Source organism: Erinaceus europaeus, chromosome 8, assembly GCF_950295315.1.
Source record: "Erinaceus europaeus chromosome 8, mEriEur2.1, whole genome shotgun sequence".
Taxonomy (NCBI): domain Eukaryota; kingdom Metazoa; phylum Chordata; class Mammalia; order Eulipotyphla; family Erinaceidae; genus Erinaceus; species Erinaceus europaeus.
This window is the reverse complement of record NC_080169.1, coordinates 122,569,327-122,591,604: the sequence shown is the minus strand read 5'-3', so window position 1 is coordinate 122,591,604 and position 22,278 is coordinate 122,569,327. Positions and strand designations below refer to the sequence as shown.

Below are 22,278 nucleotides of genomic sequence, written 5' to 3'. Positions count from 1 at the left end.
GCTGATGGGAGGGCGGACGTCCCAGAGCCTGGAGCATGTTCCTGCAGCTTCTGCTGCACCGGGGCAGGGCGGAGACTGGGGCAGACACACTTCAGGTGTCTCCCGGTGGCCTGGGTTCTGCTGGTCCCCATCCTGTGTGGGGGACTGGGCAGGAATCAGCAGCCTCTGCCCGTGAGCCCCCCCAGGCCGTTCTCTCCCCCCCCAGGGGCGAATGTCGGGCAAGGGGCCGTCTGGGACATTCTCTGCGGAAAATCCCTGTGGGCTGATGGAGAACATGGGAAATCTTGGCAGGGAGGGGAGGGGGCGTGAGCTAGCTCATTCTGTAAGGCACTTGCCCCCCCCCCCCCCAACAGGATCTTGGGTTTGAGCGCTGGTGTCACCTGAGAGCACCCTGATGGCACCAGGTGCTGTAGTCAGTCTCTCTCTCTCATCAAGAATAAAAAGACTGGGCTGGGAGACTACTGAGTACTTGTGCCCACGCATTGGTGACCCTGGGCTCACTCTATGATCTCATTTAAAAAAACAAAAACAAGGCAGGTTGGGCGATAACACAGCAGGTTAAGCATATGTGACGCGAAGCACAAGCCCCCGGCTCCCCACCTGCAGGGGAGTCGCTTCACAGGCAGTGAAGCAGGTCTGCAGGTGTCTGTCTTTCTCTCCCCCTCTCTGTCTTCCCCATCTCTCTCCCTTTCTCTCAGTCCTATCCAACAACGATGACATCAATAACAACAATACTAACTACAACAACAATATAAAACAAGGGCAACAAAAGGGAAAATAAATAAATATAAAAAAAAGACAAAAGAAAATTAGAAAATGTTTGTGCGGGGGGCGGGGGGGTCCTGCAGGGAAGAGGGACTGCAGGGGAACTCCTGCCAGCCTGCCTAGAACCAGCCTGTCTGTGTGTCCTACTGGTGGGGACCCTGGTGGCTTCTGAGAGGGGGACAGACTACAGACCAAGTGGAGGACTAGGGTCTGACAGTTCACGTGTCCCTTGTGAAACTTGGCCTGGACTCTTCCTCTTTGGGGCCGGGGGCTGCTGTTCGGTGGAGTGGGAGCAAGGTGGGGGAGGGGGAGACTTCCAGTTTGGGGACCAGAAGGCTGTGTCCCCAGGACTCCAAAGGGCTCTGGCGCCCAGGTGGCGAGAATATCCTGGGGTTTTCTGCCGCTGTCTTGCCACAGTGTGTGTGTGGTTGGTGAGGTGGGGGCTGCTGTTTGCGGGTGGCTCTTACCCCCCCTTCCTCTTTGTGTCACCAGGCGCGTGGCAGGCGGGGCTGTGGGGGCTGTGGGTCTGTTCTGGCTGCCCGCCGTGAGTGGGGTCTGCAGCCTTCCTCCCTGTCCCCCTGTCCCCTGCAACTCCTGCTCCCAAAGCTTACTGCCAGCCGGGCCTCCCGGGCTCCTCCAGGCTGCCTCACAGGCCGGCAGTGTCCCCCACCACTTCTGGTGACACAGTGGCCCCTGCCAGGCACGGCTCCCGGCTACATCTTCCTGTCGCCGCCACCAGGCTAAATATAACGTGATACTACCCAGCCCCGGAGACAGGGCGGCCTGGGGGCGGACAGCCCCAGCCTCTTGCCCTCAGCCTGACTTTGGGGCCCTGCTCTCTGTGGGCGGGGGAGGGAGGAAGGGAGGGGGGCAAGGACGGCTGCCTTCCCAGGTCACCTTCCCCCTTCCCCCGCAGGGCCCCGGCTTCCTGCCTGGGACAGCAGCTTCCACCCGCCATCTGTCATCACATCTGGCACCCGGGGAGGGATCACTTGTCCCCAAGGCCGAGGTACCCACAGCCAGCAGCCCAGAGAGGTGTGTGACCTGCTGTCCAGGGCCACCTGGCCCGGCCCAGCTGGCTCTCCGACCCCCTGGGGCTGCCCAGCCAGCTCCTCCCTCTGCCACCCATGGGGGGGTCCTCTCTTCCTCCCCTATCTCTGAGGGGGGGGCTCCTGCCCTGTGCCTGGACGGTTAGCCCCTTGCTCCCCAAGTGCTCAGGGAATGTTCATGGGGGATGAGGGGGCCCTGGAAGGAGTTCTGGTCCCCTAAGAGACTCTGCCCTGGGGACCTGCCCAAGGTTATCTGCAAGCCCCTGCCTACTCCCGCCTCAAGGCTGGACAATGGTGGGGGGTGAGGGGATGCCAGGTGAGGGCGAACCAGCTGGTGTCCTGCTAAGTAGCAGGGCTGAGCCCAGGTGCCTGGCCCCCTTCCTGTTTCCTAGCCCCCGTGGGACCAGGCTGCTAGAGCTGGGGACAGGGCACCCAGGCCCCCACGCCTTGAGCCAGCTGGCTTTTTCACTGGCATGGGGGGCTCCCATGGCCTCTGTGCTGCCACCCTTCGCTCCCAGGTCTCCCTGGAGCTCAGCTCCTGCTTCACAAACACCTTTCCTCCAGCTCCCTACGGTCCTGGGTGGGGGGAGCACCACCCAGGGGACCCCAGAGGGGCCAAGGACATTCACAACGAGCAAAGCCAAGCGCCCCCCACCCCTGTCCCTGCCCTCTGCGTCGGGGAGCCCCTCAGCCTTTGCGGGCCAGTGCTGTGACCACCCCCGGCCTTTCCCGCTCCGCCGGGCCGAGGCCTCTGGAGCGCGAGCCGCGCCTGCCCCGCAGTGGCGACGGGCGGAACTGCAGCCCTGGGGGGGGCGGCCCGGGACGGGTGGGGGAGGGGAAGGGTATGGGTGGGATCAGGGCCGAGGCCCAGCGAGGGGACAGGGTGCCCGCGGGGTTTGGGGCAGCGCAGGGCGAGGTGCAACTCTGTGCAATGCAAGTTTGGTACTTTCCCTCTCTCTTTTTTTTTTTGGGGGGGGGCGGTGGGGCTCCCTGTCCGGGAGTGCGGGACCCTCAGCATTTCTGCTCTGATTTGGGAAACTCAGAGCCTCCTGTCTGCCCTCTGCTCGGCGCTGCCCCACCCATCTCAGTGTTCCTGCTCCCTCTTCTCCCCCCCCAGGCCCCCGCCAGTGATGGGGTGGGGGTGTCCCCTAGCTGAAAGTGGGGAGCCCGCACGTCACGGAAGGCGACCCCTTCACCAGGCTGAGTATTGGGTCCCCCTGAAATAGCAGCTGGAGTCATCCACCTCTTCCCTGGGCAGGGCCCCAAGTGCATTTTTGGAATAGCCAGGCCTCTGCGGAAGGAATTCCCGGTGTGGACGCCAGAGGGCCCAGCCTTGTGCCCAAGGGGGCCGGTGGTCCCTGGGGTGGGGTGGGGGCGTCCGGGCCTGGCCTGCAGCCTGCCCATCAGAGACAGGCCCGAGCTGAAGGGGGTTGGGGGTTCTGGTGCCAGTCTGGGTGTCGGGCTGCCACCCCCAGGTGGTCCCCAGGGCTGGGCAGTCCGCCACTCCAGGCTTCCTGAGGAGGCCTTTGTAGGTCAGGATGGGGACGAGGGCCCTGAGGGGGTCCTGGGGGGCCTTGGGGAGGTTGCAGGGCGCCTTCTGTGGGTGCAGTGAGGGCCAGGCTCGCCCAGCACCATATTAGGGCAGAGGAGCTCCAGGGCTGTCGTGTGCCAGACGGCTGTGCCGGCCCACAGCCAGCACCTCGGCTTCCTCCAGAGCAAGAGGCCGGAGGTCAGACACCTCCGGGTGGGGGACAGTGGACACAGGACCCCCCCCTCTGCCCCCCCCCCCCCCCCCCCCGGCTCCAGCCCTGAGGCCCAGGGATGCCAGACTGGAAGGCTGGGGGAGGGGGCAGAGGGCTCCCAGTGTCCCTGACCTGACACTGGCTGGACCCCCACCCCATGGCCTCCACCCCATGGCCCCCACCGCATGGTCCCCACCCCATGGTCCCCACCCCGTGCTGCCTGAGGATCTCAGCCTCCACACCCGGCACCCAGAGATTAGGCCCACAGCTGCCAGAACTGCCGCTCTGGGCCTCTCAGATGCCCAGCCAGGGGAAGCTGCCCCTCCCTCTGCCCCCCTTCCATTCCCTCCCCTGTGCCTCCTCCCCCTCTCTGTCTCCCCTCCCCTGTGCCCCCTTCCCCTCCACTCCCTGTGCTCTCCCCTTCCCTCCCCTGTGCCCCTCCCCTCCCTGTGCTCTCCCCTCCCTTTCCCTGTGCCCCTCCCCCACCCCCCCCCGTGCTCTGTCTCCCCTCCCCTGTCTCCCCTCCCTCTCCCTGTGCTCTCCCCTTCCCTCCCGTGCCCCCATCCCCTCCCTGTCTCCCCTCCCTCTCCCTGTGCCCCCTCCCCTCCCTGTGCTCTCCCCTCCCTTTCCCTGTGCCCCTCCCCCACCCCCCTGCTCTGTCTCCCCTCCCCTGTCTCCCCTCCCTCTCCCTGTGCTCCCCCTCCCCTGTGCCCCTCCCCCTCCCCTCCCCTGTACCCCCCTCCCTCTCCCTGTGCTCCCCCTCCCCTGTGCCCCTCCCCCTCCTTCTCCCTGTGCTCCCCCTCCCCTGTGCCCCTCCCCCCTGTGCCCCTCCTCCTCCCTCTCCCTGTGCTCCCCCTCCCCTCCCCTTCCCTGTACCCCACTCTCTCCCCTCCCCTCCCTTTGCTTCCCATCCCCATCCCCATCCCCTGTGCCCCCTCCCTTTCCCTTCCACCCCCCCCCTTCAGAGGGACCTGAGATGCTGGGCAGCTCACAGCAGAAGAGCCTGTGGAGGGAGTCGCGGAGAAGGAATTGGGGGGCAGTTACGAGGACTCACCGACAGGGGGTGCAGGCAGTTAGTGTCACCCTTCCCGCTTCTTTTTATGCTGAGATCCAGGAGGCTGAGCCCAGGTCTTAGGAATGTCTCTGCCCCCTCCCCCTTTATGGGAGAGGTGGAGATGAGCCAGCAAAGCGTGCCCCACCCCCAACACACTCCACACGGTGCCAGGGACCAAACCCAGGCCCTCTTACATGCAAGGCACATGCTCCACCCTGAGCCTCAGCCCCATGCGCCTTTTTGCTGCATCATGGAGGACTTCCTGCCGGCGGAGGTCCTGAGCTGGGGCCCAGGAGAGGCCTGAGGGCAGGCCAGGGTCTCTGAACAGCCAGTGGAGAGGAGGGGCCAGGCCAGCAGGCTTGGGGAGCAGAGGGGCCTAGTGGACAGGCTTCACCTGCTGGGGTGGGGGCTCTGGGGGGATAGAGAGACAGAGACTGGGGGGGATCTTGACAGAGACAGAGACATGGAGAGAAGGACAGGAGGTGTGGAGACAGCGCTTCTTGACTCTGAGGAGGGATCCATGGACTTTCACTTGTGACCTGTCTGCCGGGGCTCTGTGCCAGGTGGGGTCACATGCCAGCCCGAGTACGGACTCTGAGACACGTTCAGCTCGCTGTGAGTGACGGGTACTGCGGCTGGGCACCGGCACAGAGCTCAGCGGAGGAGAGACACACACACAGGGGGAGCACAGGACTTGCAGGCGTGAGGCTCCGGTTTTGACTCCCCAGTCCTGCGTGTGCTGGAGCCAAGTTCTGGTCTTTCTTGTAAGATAGAATAAACCCATTAAAAAAAAAAAGATGGGGGTGTGTGGGAGACGGCATCATGGTTCTGCAGAAGACTGTCCTGCCTGAGGCTCTGAGGTCCCAGGTTCTATCCCCAGTAATACCATCAGCCAGAGCTGAGCAAGGCTCTAGTCTCAGTCTCTTTCTCTATAAATAAATAAATAAAAATATTATCAAGACTCTTCTGCCTGAGGCTCTGAGGTCCCAGGTTTAATCCCCAGCACTACCATCGACCAGAATTTAGCAGTACTCTGGTAAAATAAAATTGAGAGAGGGAAAGGGAGGGGGAGAGGGAGATGAAGATGAAAAGTTGTAGGTTGGGGAGACAGCGTGCTGGTTCTGTAAATAGGCTTTTCTGCCCGAGGCTCTGAGGTCCCAGGTTCAATCCTCAGCACCACCCTCAGCCAGAGCTGAGCAGGAATCTAGTAAATAAAAAAGAAAATGGGGGTAGAGTAGCGTGACTTTGGGTCTCTCTGCTACTCTGATTCTAGCTGACGCCAGCATGATAGAGGGAGCTGCCCTGAGACCTTTGCTTGTGTTGCTACAAGCTTGCCTCTTGGGAAAGCTTTTGCTGCATCACACAGGTCCTGGGGGCTGGTCTCTTCATTTCTGTTGTTCTCCAAGTCATTCTTCTCTTATTATTATTTTACTTTTTTAATTTCTTTATAGGGGAATTAATGTTTTACACTCGACAGTAAATACAGTAGTTTGTATATGGATAACATTTCTCAGTTTTCCACATAACAATACAACCCCCACTAGGTCCTCTGTCATCCTTTTCCAGGACCTGTATTCCCCCCACCCCCACCCCAGAGTCTCTTACTTTGGTGCAATACGCCACATTCTTCTCTTTTGATTTCTTCTGTGACCCAGGTGTTACTCAGAAGTATTATTCCCCTCCCTCCTCTTTCCCTCCCTTTTCTGCTGGCGACATGCTCCAAGACTGACCCCCCCCCCTCCAGTGGATGTCTGAAATCACAGACCCCATCTACCTATATGTTTTTCCTATACATACACACCAACACACAGTTAAGTTATGAACCAGAGACTGTACAAGATAAACAGCCCTGAGTGGTACTCAGAGTCATAGCAATAGTGTACTGTAATGGAAACTGTGCATGTGACCTTTCTCTCAGAAATCCTGGGTTTGATGTTTTCAGACTGTGTGTGACCGCAGGTAACTGGAACCACAGCTCAGGGGACCACTGTCATCCCTGGTCCAACTAGAGCCCTGAGATCACCTGTGAGTGGTGAAGCAGGGCTGCAGGTGTCTGTCTGTCTCTCTCCCTCTCTATTACCCCCACCCCTCTCAATTTCTGGCTGTCTCTATCCAATAAATAAGTAAAGGTAATACAAAAAAATAATAAGAGGAGAAAGGGATAGGAAAAGTGAGGCCCAGGGAAGTGAAGTGATTTAAAAAAACCAAACATATATATCTGTGATGGAACAGCAGAGCTGGGCTGTGAGCCCAGATGGCAAGGATCAGAGTGTGGGGGTCACTTGCCATGGGGGAGTAAGCTGGCTTTGGGGAGTCTCCCCGTAGATCAATCAACAGAGAGGAGAGAAGGAGCAGGGACAGAGGGAGTCAGGCAGGACAGCTAGGTGGGGGAGAGTGCTTGCAGGAGAAGACTGGAGAAAGGAGGCAGGTGGGGAGAGGGAGCCGCCCTCCAGACCCACCCTCCCCTGCAAGCTTGGGTGGCAGACTAAGGGAGAGGCTCAGTCTGGCAGGTGCTCCAGGGAGCAGGGGAGGGGCAGGGGAGGAGAGGGCTGTGAGTGCCGGCTGTGGGAGGAGGCTGAAGTGGACGGGGAACTCCCAAAGTTTGGAGGGGAGCTTGTGTGGCCTAGCCCACTGGTTGAGGGGCCTCAGGTCACTCTGCTGTGCCCTCCCCCCCTGCAGGGAGCTGCTTCCTGTGTCTGGTGGATGTGGTCCCCGTGAAGAATGAGGATGGTGCCGTGATCATGTTCATCCTCAACTTCGAGGTGGTGATGGAGAAGGACCTGGTGGGGTCCCCTGCCCGGGACACCAATCACCGCAGCACCCCCACCAGCTGGCTGGCCCCAGGTGAGTGCAGCCTCGATCTGGGCTCTGCAGGGAGGGGTGTGGGGCCCTTCTGAGGGGGGCAGGGAGAGGACATGCAGGGCGGGGAGGGGCGGTGGGCTGGACGGCTCAGGACTGGGAGATGGGTGGGGTGACAGATTCAGCCCCGATTCCCAGGCCCTTGGGAGGTGAGGGCACCTGCCTTCCTGGCATTCCTGAGGGGGTCCCCACCACCTCTCTCTCCGTCCTGGGGGTGCGGATACCCCACCCCTTGTGGCCACACCCGCTGCTCCAGTTGCTGGCCTGTCCTGTCTGCTTTTCACCTGTGACCTTTGTCCCAGGCTGTCTGCTCCCTGCTGTGGGCTGGTGGCTAGGAAAGACTGGGGGGCATGTTTGACACCTCTACCAAGGTGAGGTCCCCCTTCCCTATGTGACCTGGGTTTCCAAACCCAAAAAAGCCAGAGCTGATAAAGATGGCTCCCTAACTTCCTTCTCCTCTCCTGGCATCACTTTGGAAGACAGGATGCCAGGGGTTGGACCCAGGACCTCATGCTTGAGAGCCTGACACTTTATTCCCAATGCCCCTGTGCCTGTCTGTCTGTCCTCACTGCTCAGCTGAGGCTAGGCCACTGGCCAGTCCCAGGACCTGCGTGTAAAGTGGGGGTGAGGAAGGTGCCTCTTGGGGATGGTTTTGGGGAGCCTGACTCAAGGCCTGCAATGATGACAGAGGATCCTCAGAGCCTGGAGAAGGGGCGTGGGAGTGGGGTGCGGGGCTGGAGGGGGGAGGGGTGCAAGGGTAGAGGGGTGAAAGGGTGCAGGGTTGCAGGGGTGCTGGAGTGTAGGGTGCAGGGTTTGAGGTGAGTAGGGTTGCTGGAGTGCAGTTTGCAGTGTTGTTGGCGTAAGGGGTGCAGGGGTGTTGGGGTGCTGGAAGCAGGTGAGTAGGGGTGCGGGCTGCAGGTGTGCCGGAGTGCGGGGCGCAGAGGTGTTGGGTGCGGGAAGCAGGTGAGTAGGGGCGCGGGGTGAGGGTGCAGGGGTGTTGGGTTGCAGTGCGCCCCCCCTGCCCGCACCCCCTCTGTCCGCAGGCCGCGCGAAGACCTTCCGGTTGAAGTTGCCGGCGCTGCTGGCGCTGACTGCGCGGGAGTCTGCGGGGCGGCCCGGGGGCGCAGGTGGCGCGGGCGCGGGGGCCGTGGTGGTGGACGTGGACCTGGCGCCGCGCGGGGGCGACGTGCTGGCCCTGGACGAAGTGGCGGCGCTGGACAACCACGTGGCGGGTCCCGGCCCCGCGGAGGAGCGGCTTGCGCTGGTGGGGCCCCCCGCCGCAGCCCCCGCGCCCTCGCCTCCCGCGCCCCGCACCCACAGCCTCAACCCCGACGCGTCGGGCTCCAGCTGCAGCCTGGCCCGCACCCGCTCCCGGGAGAGCTGCGCCAGCGTGCGCCGCGCCTCCTCGGCCGACGACATCGAGGCCATGCGCGCCGCGCCCCCCGCGCCCCCGCGCCACGCCAGCACCGGTGAGGCCCCTTCCCCAGCCGCGGGAGCACCGCCTACCGGGCACGCGGGGCCGCCTCCCGAAGGGCCCAGCGGGCGGACCGGGGCGCGGGCGCGGGTGGGGAAGGGGGTACCCCCGGCCTGGCCCTGGCAGGTGTCTTCGGCCTCTGCCGGTGGCTTCCTGGTGGCTCTGCTCAAAGTGAGGCGGGGTCTGGGCTCTCACCCCCTGATGGCCTCGCTGAATGCCCCTCCCCTCCAGAGGCCATGGCCCCCTGACCGCCTCCCTGGCCCCCTCCCCTCCAGGGGCCATGCACCCCCTGACTGCCTCCCTTACCCCCTCCCCAGGGGCCATGCACCCCTGACTGCCTCCCTTACCCCCTCCCCAGGGGCCACTCACCCCCTGTCTCCCTGACCCCCCAGGGGCTATGCACCCTGACTACCTTCCTGACCCTTCTCCACACCCCCACCCTCCCGCCACGCACCCCCTGACTGCCTCCTTTACCCCCTCCCCAGGGGCCACGCACCCCCTGACTGCCACCCTGACCCCCTCCCCAGGGGCCACGCACCCCCTGACTGCCTCCCTGACCCCCTCCCCAGGGGCCATGCACCCCCTCCGCAGCGGCCTGCTTAACTCCACCTCGGACTCGGACCTTGTGCGCTACCGGACCATCAGCAAGATCCCCCAGATCACCCTCAACTTCGTGGACCTCAAGGGGGACCCCTTCCTGGCCTCACCCACCAGCGATCGAGAGATCATCGCACCCAAGATCAAGGATCGGACCCACAACGTCACAGAGAAGGTCACCCAGGTGGGGCCAGCTCTAGCCCCCTCCCTCATGGGGGGCTCCCCTGGGGGGTAGGGGGTCCGGGCCTGCTGACTAGGGTGGGGGTAGGGGGAGGGGGGATCAGAGCTGGGCTGAGAGCAGTCGGAGGGGTCCCAGAGAGGCGGGGAAGGAGGGGGAGGGTTCATGGCCTTGGAGGACAGCTGGAAGGTCACTGGGAGGACCGTGAGGGGAGGGATGCTGGGGCTGCAGGGGGTGGGTTGGGGTGGCCGGGAAGGCAGGGAAGGCTCCTGCAGGCCTGTGGGGACAGCCAGTCCTGCCGCAGCTTCAGTTAGAAAAGCTCCACAGCTGGATGGAGGGGGTGGCCGTGCTGGCCCTCTGGGGGCAGGTGGTGGTGGCTGGGTGCATTGACCCAAGGGGCCGTGTCCCCAATACCCAGGAGGGGTGACCTGTCGGTGGTGACAGGTGTGCAGGCAGCCAGCAAGAATCTGTCCAGACACCACTGGCATTTTTTTTTGGGGGGGGGGAGGAAGGGGGGGTTCCGGTCTGGGGAGGTCACCACCAGCTTGGCCACCCCATGTCCTGGCAGAGCGGTGGCCCAACCCCTCCCAGCTCCCTGCCCGGCTGGCGGGGTGCCCGCCTCCCCCACCCCTCCCACTCCACACCCGCCCTGGCCTTCCGGGGAGCTGCCCGCTGGCCCTGGCCTCCCCGGTAGGCGCCCTGCTAGGGCCCCAGCCCGGCGGCCTTGGCTCGGGGCCCCCCCTCTGCCCGCCCGCCCGCCCGCCGGCCCCACCTGGGGCGCCCGCCCACGGGTGCGGGGTGCGGGGTGCGGGGTGCGCGGCCCGGCCGGACCCGCGGTGGCGGGGGGCGGGGACTGTTAATCTGCCGCGACAGGCCGGGTGCCGAGGGGGCGGGGCGCGGCTGCGGGAGCCGCTGCTGCAGGCCGGGGAGGGGGCGGGGGCGGGGCGGGGACCGCAGGGGGAGGGCCGGCCGCCGGGGTGCAGAGGTTCCAGCGGCCGCCGGGCAGGCGGCGGGGGGCCCGGGCAGCCGTCCACGTTCGCTGCCAGGGTGACCCCGGCCCCCGCCACCCTGGCCGCCGTCCAGAGACGGCCCCGGGCTCCCGGCCGCTGGGCTCCGGGGCGCGGGCTGGGCGGGGGCCGGTGCCGGGGGGCGCCCGCTGGTCCATGGCCGGCCCCGCGGGGAAGGCGAGCGGGCGGGGGGCGCTGCGGCCCCGGGCCCAGAAGGGCCGGGTGAGGCGCGCGGTGCGCATCTCCAGCCTGGTGGCCCAAGAGGTAGGTGGCCTCTCACCCCGCACCCCCGGGCTGGGCACCTGGAGGCTGGGGAGACCCTCTGGTCCCAGTCCAGGCTCCGGGGTGCCCCCCTGCCCGGCGGACCACGGTGCTGCTTATGCCTCAGTCCTCCTCTTCCAGTGGCGTCCAGAGAGCGGGGAGCCCACCGAGGACCTGGGGAGACGGGGAGGGCTCGCCCCCACTGCCCCCACCCCAGCGGGCAGGGAGGCCTGGCATGGAGGTGCTGGCCGAGGGCCCTGCGTCCAGGGCGCAGCGCAGGGGCTAAGCCGCTTTCGGAGTCCAGTTCCGGGGATGGGGGTCCTGGGTGGGCCTGGCACCTTGCATTCTTGTCCTGGGGCACCCTGAGCAGCTGGAGCTGGGGAACTGAGACCAGTGGTGGCTCTCCTGCCACCTTCTGAAGCCACCTCTGTGTCCCCAAGCGGCTCCTGCCCGGCTGGTGGGATGGCAGAGGGGGGCATGGTTCGAGGGCCAACTCGGGGGGGGGTGGGGTCAGGACCACTTCCAGGAGGCACGGGACCTGACCAGGGCTCTACTTTTCTTCTCCCCCCTTGCCTGGGGGGAGTTACACTTGGCCCCTGAAAGCCTGCCCTCCCCCCATGCTCTGGGTCCAGTGGAGTGGGCAGGGCAACACGGCTGACAGAAGTGGGGGGCCTGGCACCCACACTCTGCCCCTGACCTGGGCTCCAGCTGCTCCCCCCTCCATATCAACACGCACACACCAGCGGCCTCCGGGCCCCATGAGCACCCTGGGGTGGCTACTCCCCGCCCGGGACCGTCCTCCAAACCACCCCTGTGGTTCTGGGGTTTGGAGAGGAGCTCCAGTGGGAGGATGAGGGGAGGCTTTGGGGCAGCATCCAAGCCCAGAGCCCCGGGGTGCGGTGCCCGTTCTGTGCCACTGGCCGGGTGAGGGGCGAGGCTGAGGCTTGGCGGGGATCTTTGGTTGAGGGAGGATTGGGGGAGGAGGGATAGGACACCGCGCCCCCCCCCCCCCACCCCGGGACAGTGGAAGCTGGCTAGGGGACAGTGGCCTGATTGTTGTCCCTGGTCTGCAGGGCAGGACGTGGGTGTGTGTGTGTGTGTGTTTTTCCCGCTGGACTCTGCCTTCCTTGGGGGCCTCCTCCCTTTTCCTCAGGAGCCGGAGCACGGTTGTCGGGTGGCCTGGGACCAGGGCAGTGGGTAGGGTCACCCTGCAGCACTGGTCGTGTTTGAGGCCCCTGTCCCCCCACCTCTGTCAGCCGGGTTCATGGAGGGAGCCCGCATGCATGTGTGTGCGTGTGTGTGTGTGTGTGTGCGTGTGTGTGTGCGTGTGTGGAGCGGGCAGGTGGACTTGGCAGGAAGGACACCCATGGGCCTGGGTCCGGGTTGCTGGGGCTCAGCCCTCCAGGTGCCACCACACAGTGCCCAGGACAAGGGCACCAGCGGAACGGGCCCCACGCTGCCCGGGGAACCATGGTGTCCAAGACCAGGGCTGGCTGATGGTCATGACTGCTGCCTGGGCGGTGGTGGGGTGGGCAGGAGGGACACCTTCTGGTCTACCTGCCACCTCCTGCAGGTGACCACTGACTGTAGGGCTGCATGTTGGACACCTTCTCCTCCACCTCAGACTCTTTCTGGAGGTGAACACTCTCTGAGGGGGGCAGGGTGACACCTTCTCCACCTCAGACTCTTCTCTGGAGGTGACCACTCTTTGAGGGGGGTGGGGGACACCTTCTCCTCCACCTCAGACTCTCTCTGGATGTGACCACTCTTTGAGGAGAGCAGGGGTGACACCTTCTCCACCTCAGACTCTTCTCTGGAGGTGACCACTCTCTGAGGGGGCGGGGGGACACCTTCTCCTCCACCTCAGACTCTGGATGTGACCATTCTATGAGGGGGGTGGGGGACACCTTCTCCTCCACCTCAGACTCTTTCAGGAGGTGAACACTCTCTGAGGGGGGCAGGGTGACACCTTCTCCACCTCAGACTCTTCTCTGGAGGTGACCACTCTTTGAGGGGGGTGGGGGACACCTTCTCCTCCACCTCAGACTCTCTCTGGATGTGACCACTCTTGAGGAGAGCAGGGGTGACACCTTCTCCACCTCAGACTCTTTCTGGAGGTGACCACTCTCTGAGGAGAGCAGGGGGACACCTTCTCCTCCACCTCAGACTCTTCTCTGGAGGTGACCACTCTCTGAGAGGGGCGGGGGGACACCTTCTCCTCCACCTCAGACTCTCTCTGGATGTGACCACTCTTTGAGGAGAGCAAGGGTGACACCTCCACCTCAGACTTTTCTCTGGAGGTGACCACTCTCTGAGAGGGGCGGGGGGACACCTTCTCCTCCACCTCAGACTCTCTCTGGATGTGATCACTCTTTGAGGAGAGCAAGGGTGACACCTTCTCCACCTCAGACTCTTCTCTGGAGGTGACCACTCTTTGAGGGGGGTGGGGGACACCTTCTCCTCCACCTCAGACTCTCTCTGGATGTGACCACTCTTGAGGAGAGCAGGGGTGACACCTTCTCCACCTCAGACTCTTTCTGGAGGTGACCACTCTCTGAGGAGAGCAGGGGGACACCTTCTCCTCCACCTCAGAGTCTCTCTGGATGTGACCACTCTTTGAGGAGAGCAGGGGTGACACCTTTTCCACCTCAGACTCTTCTCTGGAGGTGACCACTCTTTGAGGGGGGTGGGGGACACCTTCTCCTCCATCTCAGACTCTCTCTGGATGTGACCACTCTTGAGGAGAGCAGGGGTGACACCTTCTTCATCTCAGACTCTTTCTGGAGGTGACCACTCTCTGAGGAGAGCAGGGGGACACCTTCTCCTCTACCTCAGACTCTCTCTGGATGTGACCACTCTTTGAGGAGAGCAGGGGTGACACCATCTCCACCTCAGACTCTTCTCTGGAGGTGACCACTCTTTGAGGGGGGTGGGGGACACCTTCTCCTCCACCTCAGACTCTCTGTAGGTGACCACTCTTTGAGACAGCAGGGGGAACACATTCTCCTCCACCTCAGACTCTTTCTGGAGGTGACCACTCTCTGAGGAGAGCAGGGGACACCTTCTCCTCCACCTCAGACTCTTCTCTGGAGGTGACCACTCTCTGAGAGGGGCGGGGGGACACCTTCTCCTCCACCTCAGACTCTCTCTGGATGTGACCACTCTTTGAGGAGAGCAAGGGTGACACCTTCTCCACCTCAGACTCTCTCAAGAGGTGACCACTCTCTGAGGGAGGAAGGGAGGACACCTTCTCCTCCACCTCAGACTCTTTCTGGAGGTGAACACTCTCTGAGGGGGGCAGGGAGACACCTTCTCCATCTCAGACTCATCTCTGGAGGTGACCACTCTCTGAGGGGGCGTGGGGACACCTTCTCCTCCACCTCAGACTCTGGATGTGACCACTCTATGAGGAGGGTGGGGGACACCTTCTCCTCCACCTCAGACTCTCTCTGGATGTGACCACTTTTTGAGGAGAGCAGGGGTGACACCTTCTCCACCTCAGACTCTTCTCTGGAGGTGACCACTCTCTGAGGAGAGCAGAGGGGACACCTTCTCCTCCACCTCAGTCTCTCTGGAGGTGACCACTTTATGAGGAGGGCAGGGAGACACCTTCTCCTCCACCTCAGACTCTCTCTGGAGGTGACCACTCTCTGAGGAGAGCAGGGGTGATACCTTCTCCACCTCAGACTCTCTGGAGGTGACCACTCTCTGAGGAGAGCCGGGGGGAACACCATCTCCTCCACCTCAGACTCTTCTCTGGAGGTGACCACTCTCTGAGGAGAGCGGGAGGACACCTTCTCCTCCACCTCAGACTCTCTCTGGAGGTGACCACTCTCTGAGAAGAGCGGGGGGACACCTTCTCCTCCACCTCAGACTCTCTGTAGGTGACCACTCTTTGAGAGAGCAGGGGGAACACCTTCTCCTCCACCTCAGACTCTTCTCTGGAGGTGACCACTCTCTGAGGAGAGCGGGGGGACACCTTCTCCTCCACCTCAGACTCTCTCTGGAGGTGACCACTCTCTGAGGAGAGCAGGGGTGACACCTTATCCACCTCAGACTCTCTGGAGGTGACCACTCTCTGAGGAGAGCAGAGGGGACACCTTCTCCTCCACCTCAGTCTCTCTGGAGGTGACCACTTTCTGAGGGGGGCAGGGAGACACCTTCTCCTCCACCTCAGACTCTCTCTGGAGGTGACCACTCTCTGAGGAGAGCAGGGGTGATACCTTCTCCACCTCAGACTCTCTGGAGGTGACCACTCTCTGAGGAGAGCCGGGGGGAACACCATCTCCTCCACCTCAGACTCTTCTCTGGAGGTGACCACTCTCTGAGGAGAGCGGGGGGACACCTTCTCCTCCACCTCAGACTCTCTCTGGAGGTGACCACTCTCTGAGGAGAGCGGGGGGACACCTTCTCCTCCACCTCAGACTCTCTCTGGAGGTCACCACTCTTTGAGGAGAGCAGGGGTGACACCATCTCCACCTCAGACTCTTCTCTGGAGGTGACCACTCTTTGAGGGGGGTGGGGGACACCTTCTCCTCCACCTCAGACTCTCTGTAGGTGACCACTCTTTGAGACAGCAGGGGGAACACATTCTCCTCCACCTCAGACTCTCTCTGGAGGTGACCACTCTCTGAGGAGAGCGGGGGGACACCTTCTCCTCCACCTCAGACTCTCTCTGGAGGTCACCACTCTTTGAGGAGAGCAAGGGTGACACCTTCTCCACCTCAAACTCTCTGGAGGTGACCACTCTCTGAGGAGAGCAGGGGGACCCCTTCTCCACCTCAGACTCTCTCTGGAGGTGACCACTCTTTGAGAGAGCAGGTGGAACACCTTCTCCTCCACCTCAGACTCTTCTCTGGAGGTGACCACTCTCTGAGGAGAGCAGGGGTGACACCTTCTCCTCCACCTCAGACTCTCTGGAGGTGACCACTCTCTGAGGAGAGTGGGGGGACACCTTCTGCACCTCAGTCTCTCTGGAGGTGACCACTCTCTGAGGAGAGTAGGGGGACACCTTCTCCTCCACCTCAGACTCTCTCTGGAGGTGACCACTCTCTGAGGAGAGCACAGGGACACCTTCTCCTCCACCTCAGACTCTCTGGAGGTGACCACTCTCTGAGGAGAGTGGGGAGACACCTTCTGCACCTCAGTCTCTCTGGAGGTGACCACTCTCTGAGGAGAGTAGGGGGACACCTTCTCCTCCACCTCAGACTCTCTCTGGAGGTGACCACTCTCTGAGGAGAGCACAGGGACACCTTCTCCTCCACCTCAGACTCTCTGAGGAGAGCAGGTGGACACCTTCTCCACTTCAGACTCTTCTCTGGAGGTGACCACTCTGAGGAGAGCAAGGGGACACCTTCTCCTCCACCTCAGACTCTCTGAGGAGAGCGGGGGGACACCTTCTCCTCCACCTCAGACTCTCTGAGGAGAGCCGGGGGACCCCTTCCCCTCCACCTCAGACTCTCTGGAGGTGACAACTCTGAGGAGAGCTGGGGGACCCCTTCCCCTCCACCTCAGACTCTCTCTGGAGGTGACCACTCTATGAGGAGAGCCAGGGGACCCCTTCCCCTCCACCTCAGACTCTCTCTGGAGGTGACCACTCTGAGGAGAGCGGGGGGACCCCTTCCCCTCCACCTCAGACTCTCTGAGGAGAGCAGGGGGACACCTTCTCCACTTCAGACTCTTCTCTGGAGGTGACCACTCTGAGGAGAGCGAGGGGACACCTTCTCCTCCACCTCAGACTCTCTGTGGAGAGCACGGGGACCCCTTCTCCTCCACCTCAGACTCTCTCTGGAGGTGACCACTCTCTGAGTAGAGCGGGGGGGACACCTCCTCCACCTCAGACTCTCTGAGGAGAGCATGGGGACACCATCTCCTCCACCTCAGACTCTCTGAGGAGAGCACGGGGACCCCTTCCCCTCCACCTCAGACTCTCTGGAGGTGACCACTCTGAGGAGAGCCGGGGGACCCCTCCCCTCCACCTCAGACTCTCTCTGGAGGTGACCACTCTCTGAGGAAAGCACGGGGACACCTTCTTCTCCACCTCAGACTCTCTCTAGAGGTGACCACTCTGAGGAGAGCAGGGCACCCCTTCCCCTCCCCTCAGACTCTCTGGAGGTGACCACTCTGAGGAGAGCAGGGGGAGCCCTTCCCCTCCACCTCAGACTCTCTGGAGGTGACCACTCTGAGGAGAGCAGGGGGACCCCTTCCCCTCCACCTCAGACTCTCTGGGGGTGACCACTCTGAGGAGAGCAGGGCACCCCTTCCCCTCCACCTCAGACTCTCTGGAGGTGACACTCTGAGGAGAGCAGGGGGACACCTTCTCCTCCACCTCAGACTCTCTGTGGAGAGCACGGGGACCCCTTCTCCTCCACCTCAGACTCTCTCTGGAGGTGACCACTCTCTGAGTAGAGCGGGGGGGACACCTCCTCCACCTCAGACTCTCTGAGGAGGGCGGGGGGGGGGACACCTTCTCCTCCACCTCAGACTCTCTGAGGAGAGCATGGGGACACCATCTCCTCCACCTCAGACTCTCTGAGGAGAGCACGGGGACCCCTTCCCCTCCACCTCAGACTCTCTGGAGGTGACCACTCTGAGGAGAGCCGGGGGACCCCTCCCCTCCACCTCAGACTCTCTCTGGAGGTGACCACTCTCTGAGGAAAGCACGGGGACACCTTCTTCTCCACCTCAGACTCTCTCTAGAGGTGACCACTCTGAGGAGAGCAGGGGGAGCCCTTCCCCTCCACCTCAGACTCTCTGGAGGTGACCACTCTGAGGAGAGCAGGGGGACCCCTTCCCCTCCACCTCAGATTCTCTGGAGGTGACACTCTGAGGAGAGCAGGGCACCCCTTCCCCTCCCCTCAGACTCTCTGGGGGTGACCACTCTGAGGAGAGCAGGGCACCCCTTCCCCTCCACCTCAGACTTTCTGGAGGTGACACTCTGAGGAGAGCAGGGCACCCCTTCCCCTCCACCTCAGACTCTCTGGGGGTGACCACTCTGAGGAGAGCAGGGCACCCCTTCCCCTCCACCTCAGACTCTCTGGAGGTGACCACTCTGAGGAGAGCAGGGCACCCCTTCCCCTCCACCTCAGACTCTCTGGAGGTGACACTCTGAGGAGAGCAGGGCACCCCTTCCCCTCCCCTCAGACTCTCTGGGGGTGACCACTCTGAGGAGAGCAGGGCACCCCTTCCCCTCCCCTCAGACTCTCTGGGGGTGACCACTCTGAGGAGAGCAGGGTACCCCTTCCCCTCCCCTCAGACTCTCTGGGGGTGACCACTCTGAGGAGAGCAGGGCACCCCTTCCCCTCCCCTCAGACTCTCTGGGGGTGACCACTCTGAGGAGAGCAGGGCACCCCTTCCCCTCCCCTCAGACTCTCTGGAGGTGACACTCTGAGGAGAGCAGGGCACCCCTTCCCCTCCCCTCAGACTCTCTGGGGGTGACCACTCTGAGGAGAGCGGGGCACCCCTTCCCCTCCACCTCAGACTCTCTGGAGGTGACCACTCTGAGGAGAGCAGGGCACCCCTTCCCCTCCCCTCAGACTCTCTGGAGGTGACACTCTGAGGAGAGCAGGGCACCCCTTCCCCTCCCCTCAGACTCTCTGGGGGTGACCACTCTGAGGAGAGCGGGGCACCCCTTCCCCTCCACCTCAGACTCTCTGGAGGTGACCACTCTGAGGAGAGCAGGGCACCCCTTCCCCTCCCCTCAGACTCTCTGGAGGTGACCACTCTGAGGAGAGCGGGGCACCCCTTCCCCTCCACCTCAGACTCTCTGGGGGTGACACTCTGAGGAGAGCGGGGCACCCCTTCCCCTCCCCTCAGACTCTCTGGGGGTGACCACTCTGAGGAGAGCAGGGCACCCCTTCCCCTCCACCTCAGACTCTCTGGGGGTGACACTCTGAGGAGAGCAGGGCACCCCTTCCCCTCCACCTCAGACTCTCTGGGGGTGACACTCTGAGGAGAGCGGGGCACCCCTTCCCCTCCACCTCAGACCGCTGACCCGTCGCCCCCGCAGGTGCTGTCGCTGGGCGCCGACGTGCTGCCCGAGTACAAGCTGCAGGCGCCGCGCATCCACCGCTGGACCATCCTGCACTACAGCCCGTTCAAGGCCGTGTGGGACTGGCTCATCCTGCTGCTGGTCATCTACACGGCTGTGTTCACGCCCTACTCGGCCGCCTTCCTGCTCAAGGAGGCGGAGGACGCGCCGCCCGCGCCCGACTGCGGCTACGCCTGCCAGCCCCTGGCCGTGGTGGACCTCATCGTGGACATCATGTTCATCGTGGACATCCTCATCAACTTCCGCACCACCTACGTCAACGCCAACGAGGAGGTGGTCAGCCACCCCGGCCGCATCGCCGTGCACTACTTCAAGGGCTGGTTCCTCATCGACATGGTGGCCGCCATCCCCTTCGACCTGCTCATCTTCGGCTCGGGCTCCGAGGAGGTGGGGGTCTGGGGGCCAGGTGGGTGAGGGGGAGGCGGAGGGGGTCTGGGTGGCAGGTGGGTGAGGGGGAGGCGGAGGGGTCTGGGTGGCAGGTGGGGTGGGGTAGGTGAGGGGGGAGGAGGGGGTCTGGGTGGCAGGTGGGGAGGGGTAGGTATGGGGGGAGGAGGGGTCTGGGTGGCAGGTGGGAGGGGTAGGTGAGGGCGAGGAGGGAGTCTGGGTGGCAGGTGGGGAGGGGTAGGTGAGGGGGGAGGAGGGAGTCTGGGTGGCAGGTGGGGAGGGGTAGGTGAGGGGGGAGGAGGGGTCTGGGTGGCAGGTGGGAGGGGTAGGTGAGGGCGAGGAGGGAGTCTGGGTGGCAGGTGGGGAGGGGTAGGTGAGGGGGGAGGAGGGAGTCTGGGTGGCAGGTGGGGAGGGGTAGGTGAGGGGGGAGGAGGGGTCTGGGTGGCAGGTGGGAGGGGTAGGTGAGGGGGGAGGAGGGGTCTGGGTGGCAGGTGGGAGGGGTAGGTATGGGGGGAAGGAGGGGTCTGGGTGGCAGGTGGGAGGGTAGGTATGGGGGGAGGAGGGGTCTGGGTGGCAGGTGGGAGGGGTAGGTGAGGGCGAGGAGGGGGTCTGGGTGGCAGGTGGGGAGGGGTAAGTGAGGGGGGAGGAGGGGTCTGGGTGGCAGGTGGGAGGGTAGGTATGGGGGGAGGAGGGGTCTGGGTGGCAGGTGGGGGTAGGTGAGGGGGGTAGGAGGGGTCTGGGTGGCAGGTGGGAGGGGTAGGTGAGGGGGGTTGGAGGGGTCTGGGTGGCAGGTGGGGAGGGGTAGGTATGGGTGGAGGAGGGGTCTGGGTGGCAGGTGGGAGGGGTAGGTGAGGGCGAGGAGGGAGTCTGGGTGGCAGGTGGGGAGGGGTAGGTGAGGGGGGAGGAGGGGTCTGGGTGGCAGGTGGGGTGGGGTAGGTGAGGGGGGAGGAGGGGTCTGGGTGGCAGGTGGGAGGGGTAGGTATGGGGGGAAGGAGGGGTCTGGGTGGCAGGTGGGAGGGGTAGGTATGGGGGGAGGAGGGGTCTGGGTGGCAGGTGGGAGGGTAGGTATGGGGGGAGGAGGGGTCTGGGTGGCAGGTGGGAGGGGTAGGTGAGGGCGAGGAGGGGGTCTGGGTGGCAGGTGGGGAGGGGTAAGTGAGGGGGGAGGAGGGGTCTGGGTGGCAGGTGGGAGGGGTAGGTATGGGGGGAGGAGGGGTCTGGGTGGCAGGTGGGGTGGGGTAGGTGAGGCGGTGGAGGGGTCTGGGTGGCAGGTGGGAGGGGTAGGTATGGGGGGAAGGAGGGGTCTGGGTGGCAGGTGGGAGGGTAGGTATGGGGGGAGGAGGGGTCTGGGTGGCAGGTGGGGGTAGGTGAGGGGGGAGGAGGGGTCTGGGTGGCAGGTGGGAGGGGTAGGTATGGGGGGAGGAGGGGTCTGGGTGGCAGGTGGGAGGGGTAGGTGATGGCGAGGAGGGAGTCTGGGTGGCAGGTGGGAGGGTCAGGTGAGGGGGGAGGAGGGGTCTGGGTCGCAGGTGGGGAGGGGTAGGTGAGGGGGGAGGAGGGGTCTGGGTGGCAGGTGGGAGGGGTAGGTATGGGGGGGAGGAGGGGGTCTGGGTGGCAGGTGGGAGGGGTAGGTATGGGGGGAAGGAGGGGTCTGGGTGGCAGGTGGGAGGGGTAGGTGAGGGCGAGGAGGGAGTCTGGGTGGCAGGTGGGGAGGGGTAGGTGAGGGGGGAGGAGGGGTCTGGGTGGCAGGTGGGAGGGGTAGGTATGGGCGGAAGGAGGGGTCTGGGTGGCAGGTGGGAGGGTTAGGTGAGGGCGAGGAGGGAGTCTGGGTGGCAGGTGGGAGGGTCAGGTGAGGGGGGAGGAGGGGTCTGGGTGGCAGGTGGGGAGGGGTAGGTGAGGGGGGAGGAGGGGTCTGGGTGGCAGGTGGGAGGGGTAGGTATGGGCGGAAGGAGGGGTCTGGGTGGCAGGTGGGAGGGGTAGGTATGGGGGGAGGAGGGGTCTGGGTGGCAGGTGGGGAGGGGTAGGTGAGGGGGGAGGAGGGGTCTGGGTGGCAGGTGGGAGGGGTAGGTATGGGCGGAAGGAGGGGTCTGGGTGGCAGGTGGGAGGGGTAGGTATGGGGGGAGGAGGGGTCTGGGTGACAGGTGGGGGTAGGTGGGGGGTAGGGGTCTTGGACCCTGACAGAGGGCTGCCCCGCCCTCCTCCTGTGAGCGCTGTCTGTCTGTCCGTCTGCGGGACCTGCCTGCTCCTGGGTGGTGGGTGGTGCTGTGCGTCTCTGTTTTGTCTCTTCCTTCCTCCTCTCCTGTTTTCTTCTTTCAAAAAAAAATTTTTTTTTTTACTTTATTTTGTTGAGAGAGATGCAGAGAGAAAGATACAGAACCGAGAGGCCTGCTCAGCTCTGGCTGATGGTGGTGCTGGGGGTTGAACCTGGGAACTCAGAGCCTCAGGCAGGAAACACAGAGTAGGGCTGGGACACAGCTCACCTGGTTGAGCGCACACCCCACTTGCATGAGGTCCTGGGCTTGAGCCCCAGTGCCACATGGGAGCACCGTGGGTAGCCCTGGGGAAGCTCTTTGGGAGCTGGGGGGCAGTGGCGGCTTCTCTGTCTGCTTTTGCCTCTCTCTAAAAATAGAAGCATGAGGACAGTGGCCTGGGGAAGGCTGTTGAGCAGCGGTTTCGAGCATGTGTTTAAAACACGGAAACAAAACTTAAGGGTCTGGCTGCTGGTGGATCTGGGGAAGCACACATGTCACCATGTGCAAGGACGCAAGTTCAAGCCCCCGGCTCTCCACCTGCAGGGGAGTCGCTTCACAGGCGGTGAAGCAGGTCTGCAGGTGTCTTTCTCTCCCCCTCTCTGCCTCCCCTCC

The 22,278-nt window shown here is 63.7% G+C and overlaps 1 protein-coding gene and 1 long non-coding RNA gene across 3 annotated transcripts in view; both read left to right on the top strand.

Moving 5' to 3' along the window:
• The window catches only part of LOC132539958 (uncharacterized), a 417,285-nt gene that overhangs the window by 32,732 nt on the left and 362,275 nt on the right, over nucleotides 1-22,278 (top strand). The gene's annotated exons all lie outside the window — the stretch shown is intronic.
• KCNH2 (potassium voltage-gated channel subfamily H member 2) overlaps nucleotides 1-22,278 on the top strand; it is a 52,791-nt gene that overhangs the window by 19,511 nt on the left and 11,002 nt on the right. The window contains exons 3-6 of one of the 2 annotated variants that reach the window (XM_060196809.1): nucleotides 7,290-7,454; nucleotides 8,513-8,938; nucleotides 9,513-9,724; nucleotides 18,995-19,423. In XM_060196809.1, coding sequence (XP_060052792.1) covers nucleotides 7,290-7,454; nucleotides 8,513-8,938; nucleotides 9,513-9,724; nucleotides 18,995-19,423 — 1,232 coding nt within the window. Of the gene's footprint in view, nucleotides 1-7,289; nucleotides 7,455-8,512; nucleotides 8,939-9,512; nucleotides 9,725-10,827; nucleotides 10,990-18,994; nucleotides 19,424-22,278 lie in introns of those variants that run through there. The other variant, XM_060196810.1, reaches the window with a different exon arrangement.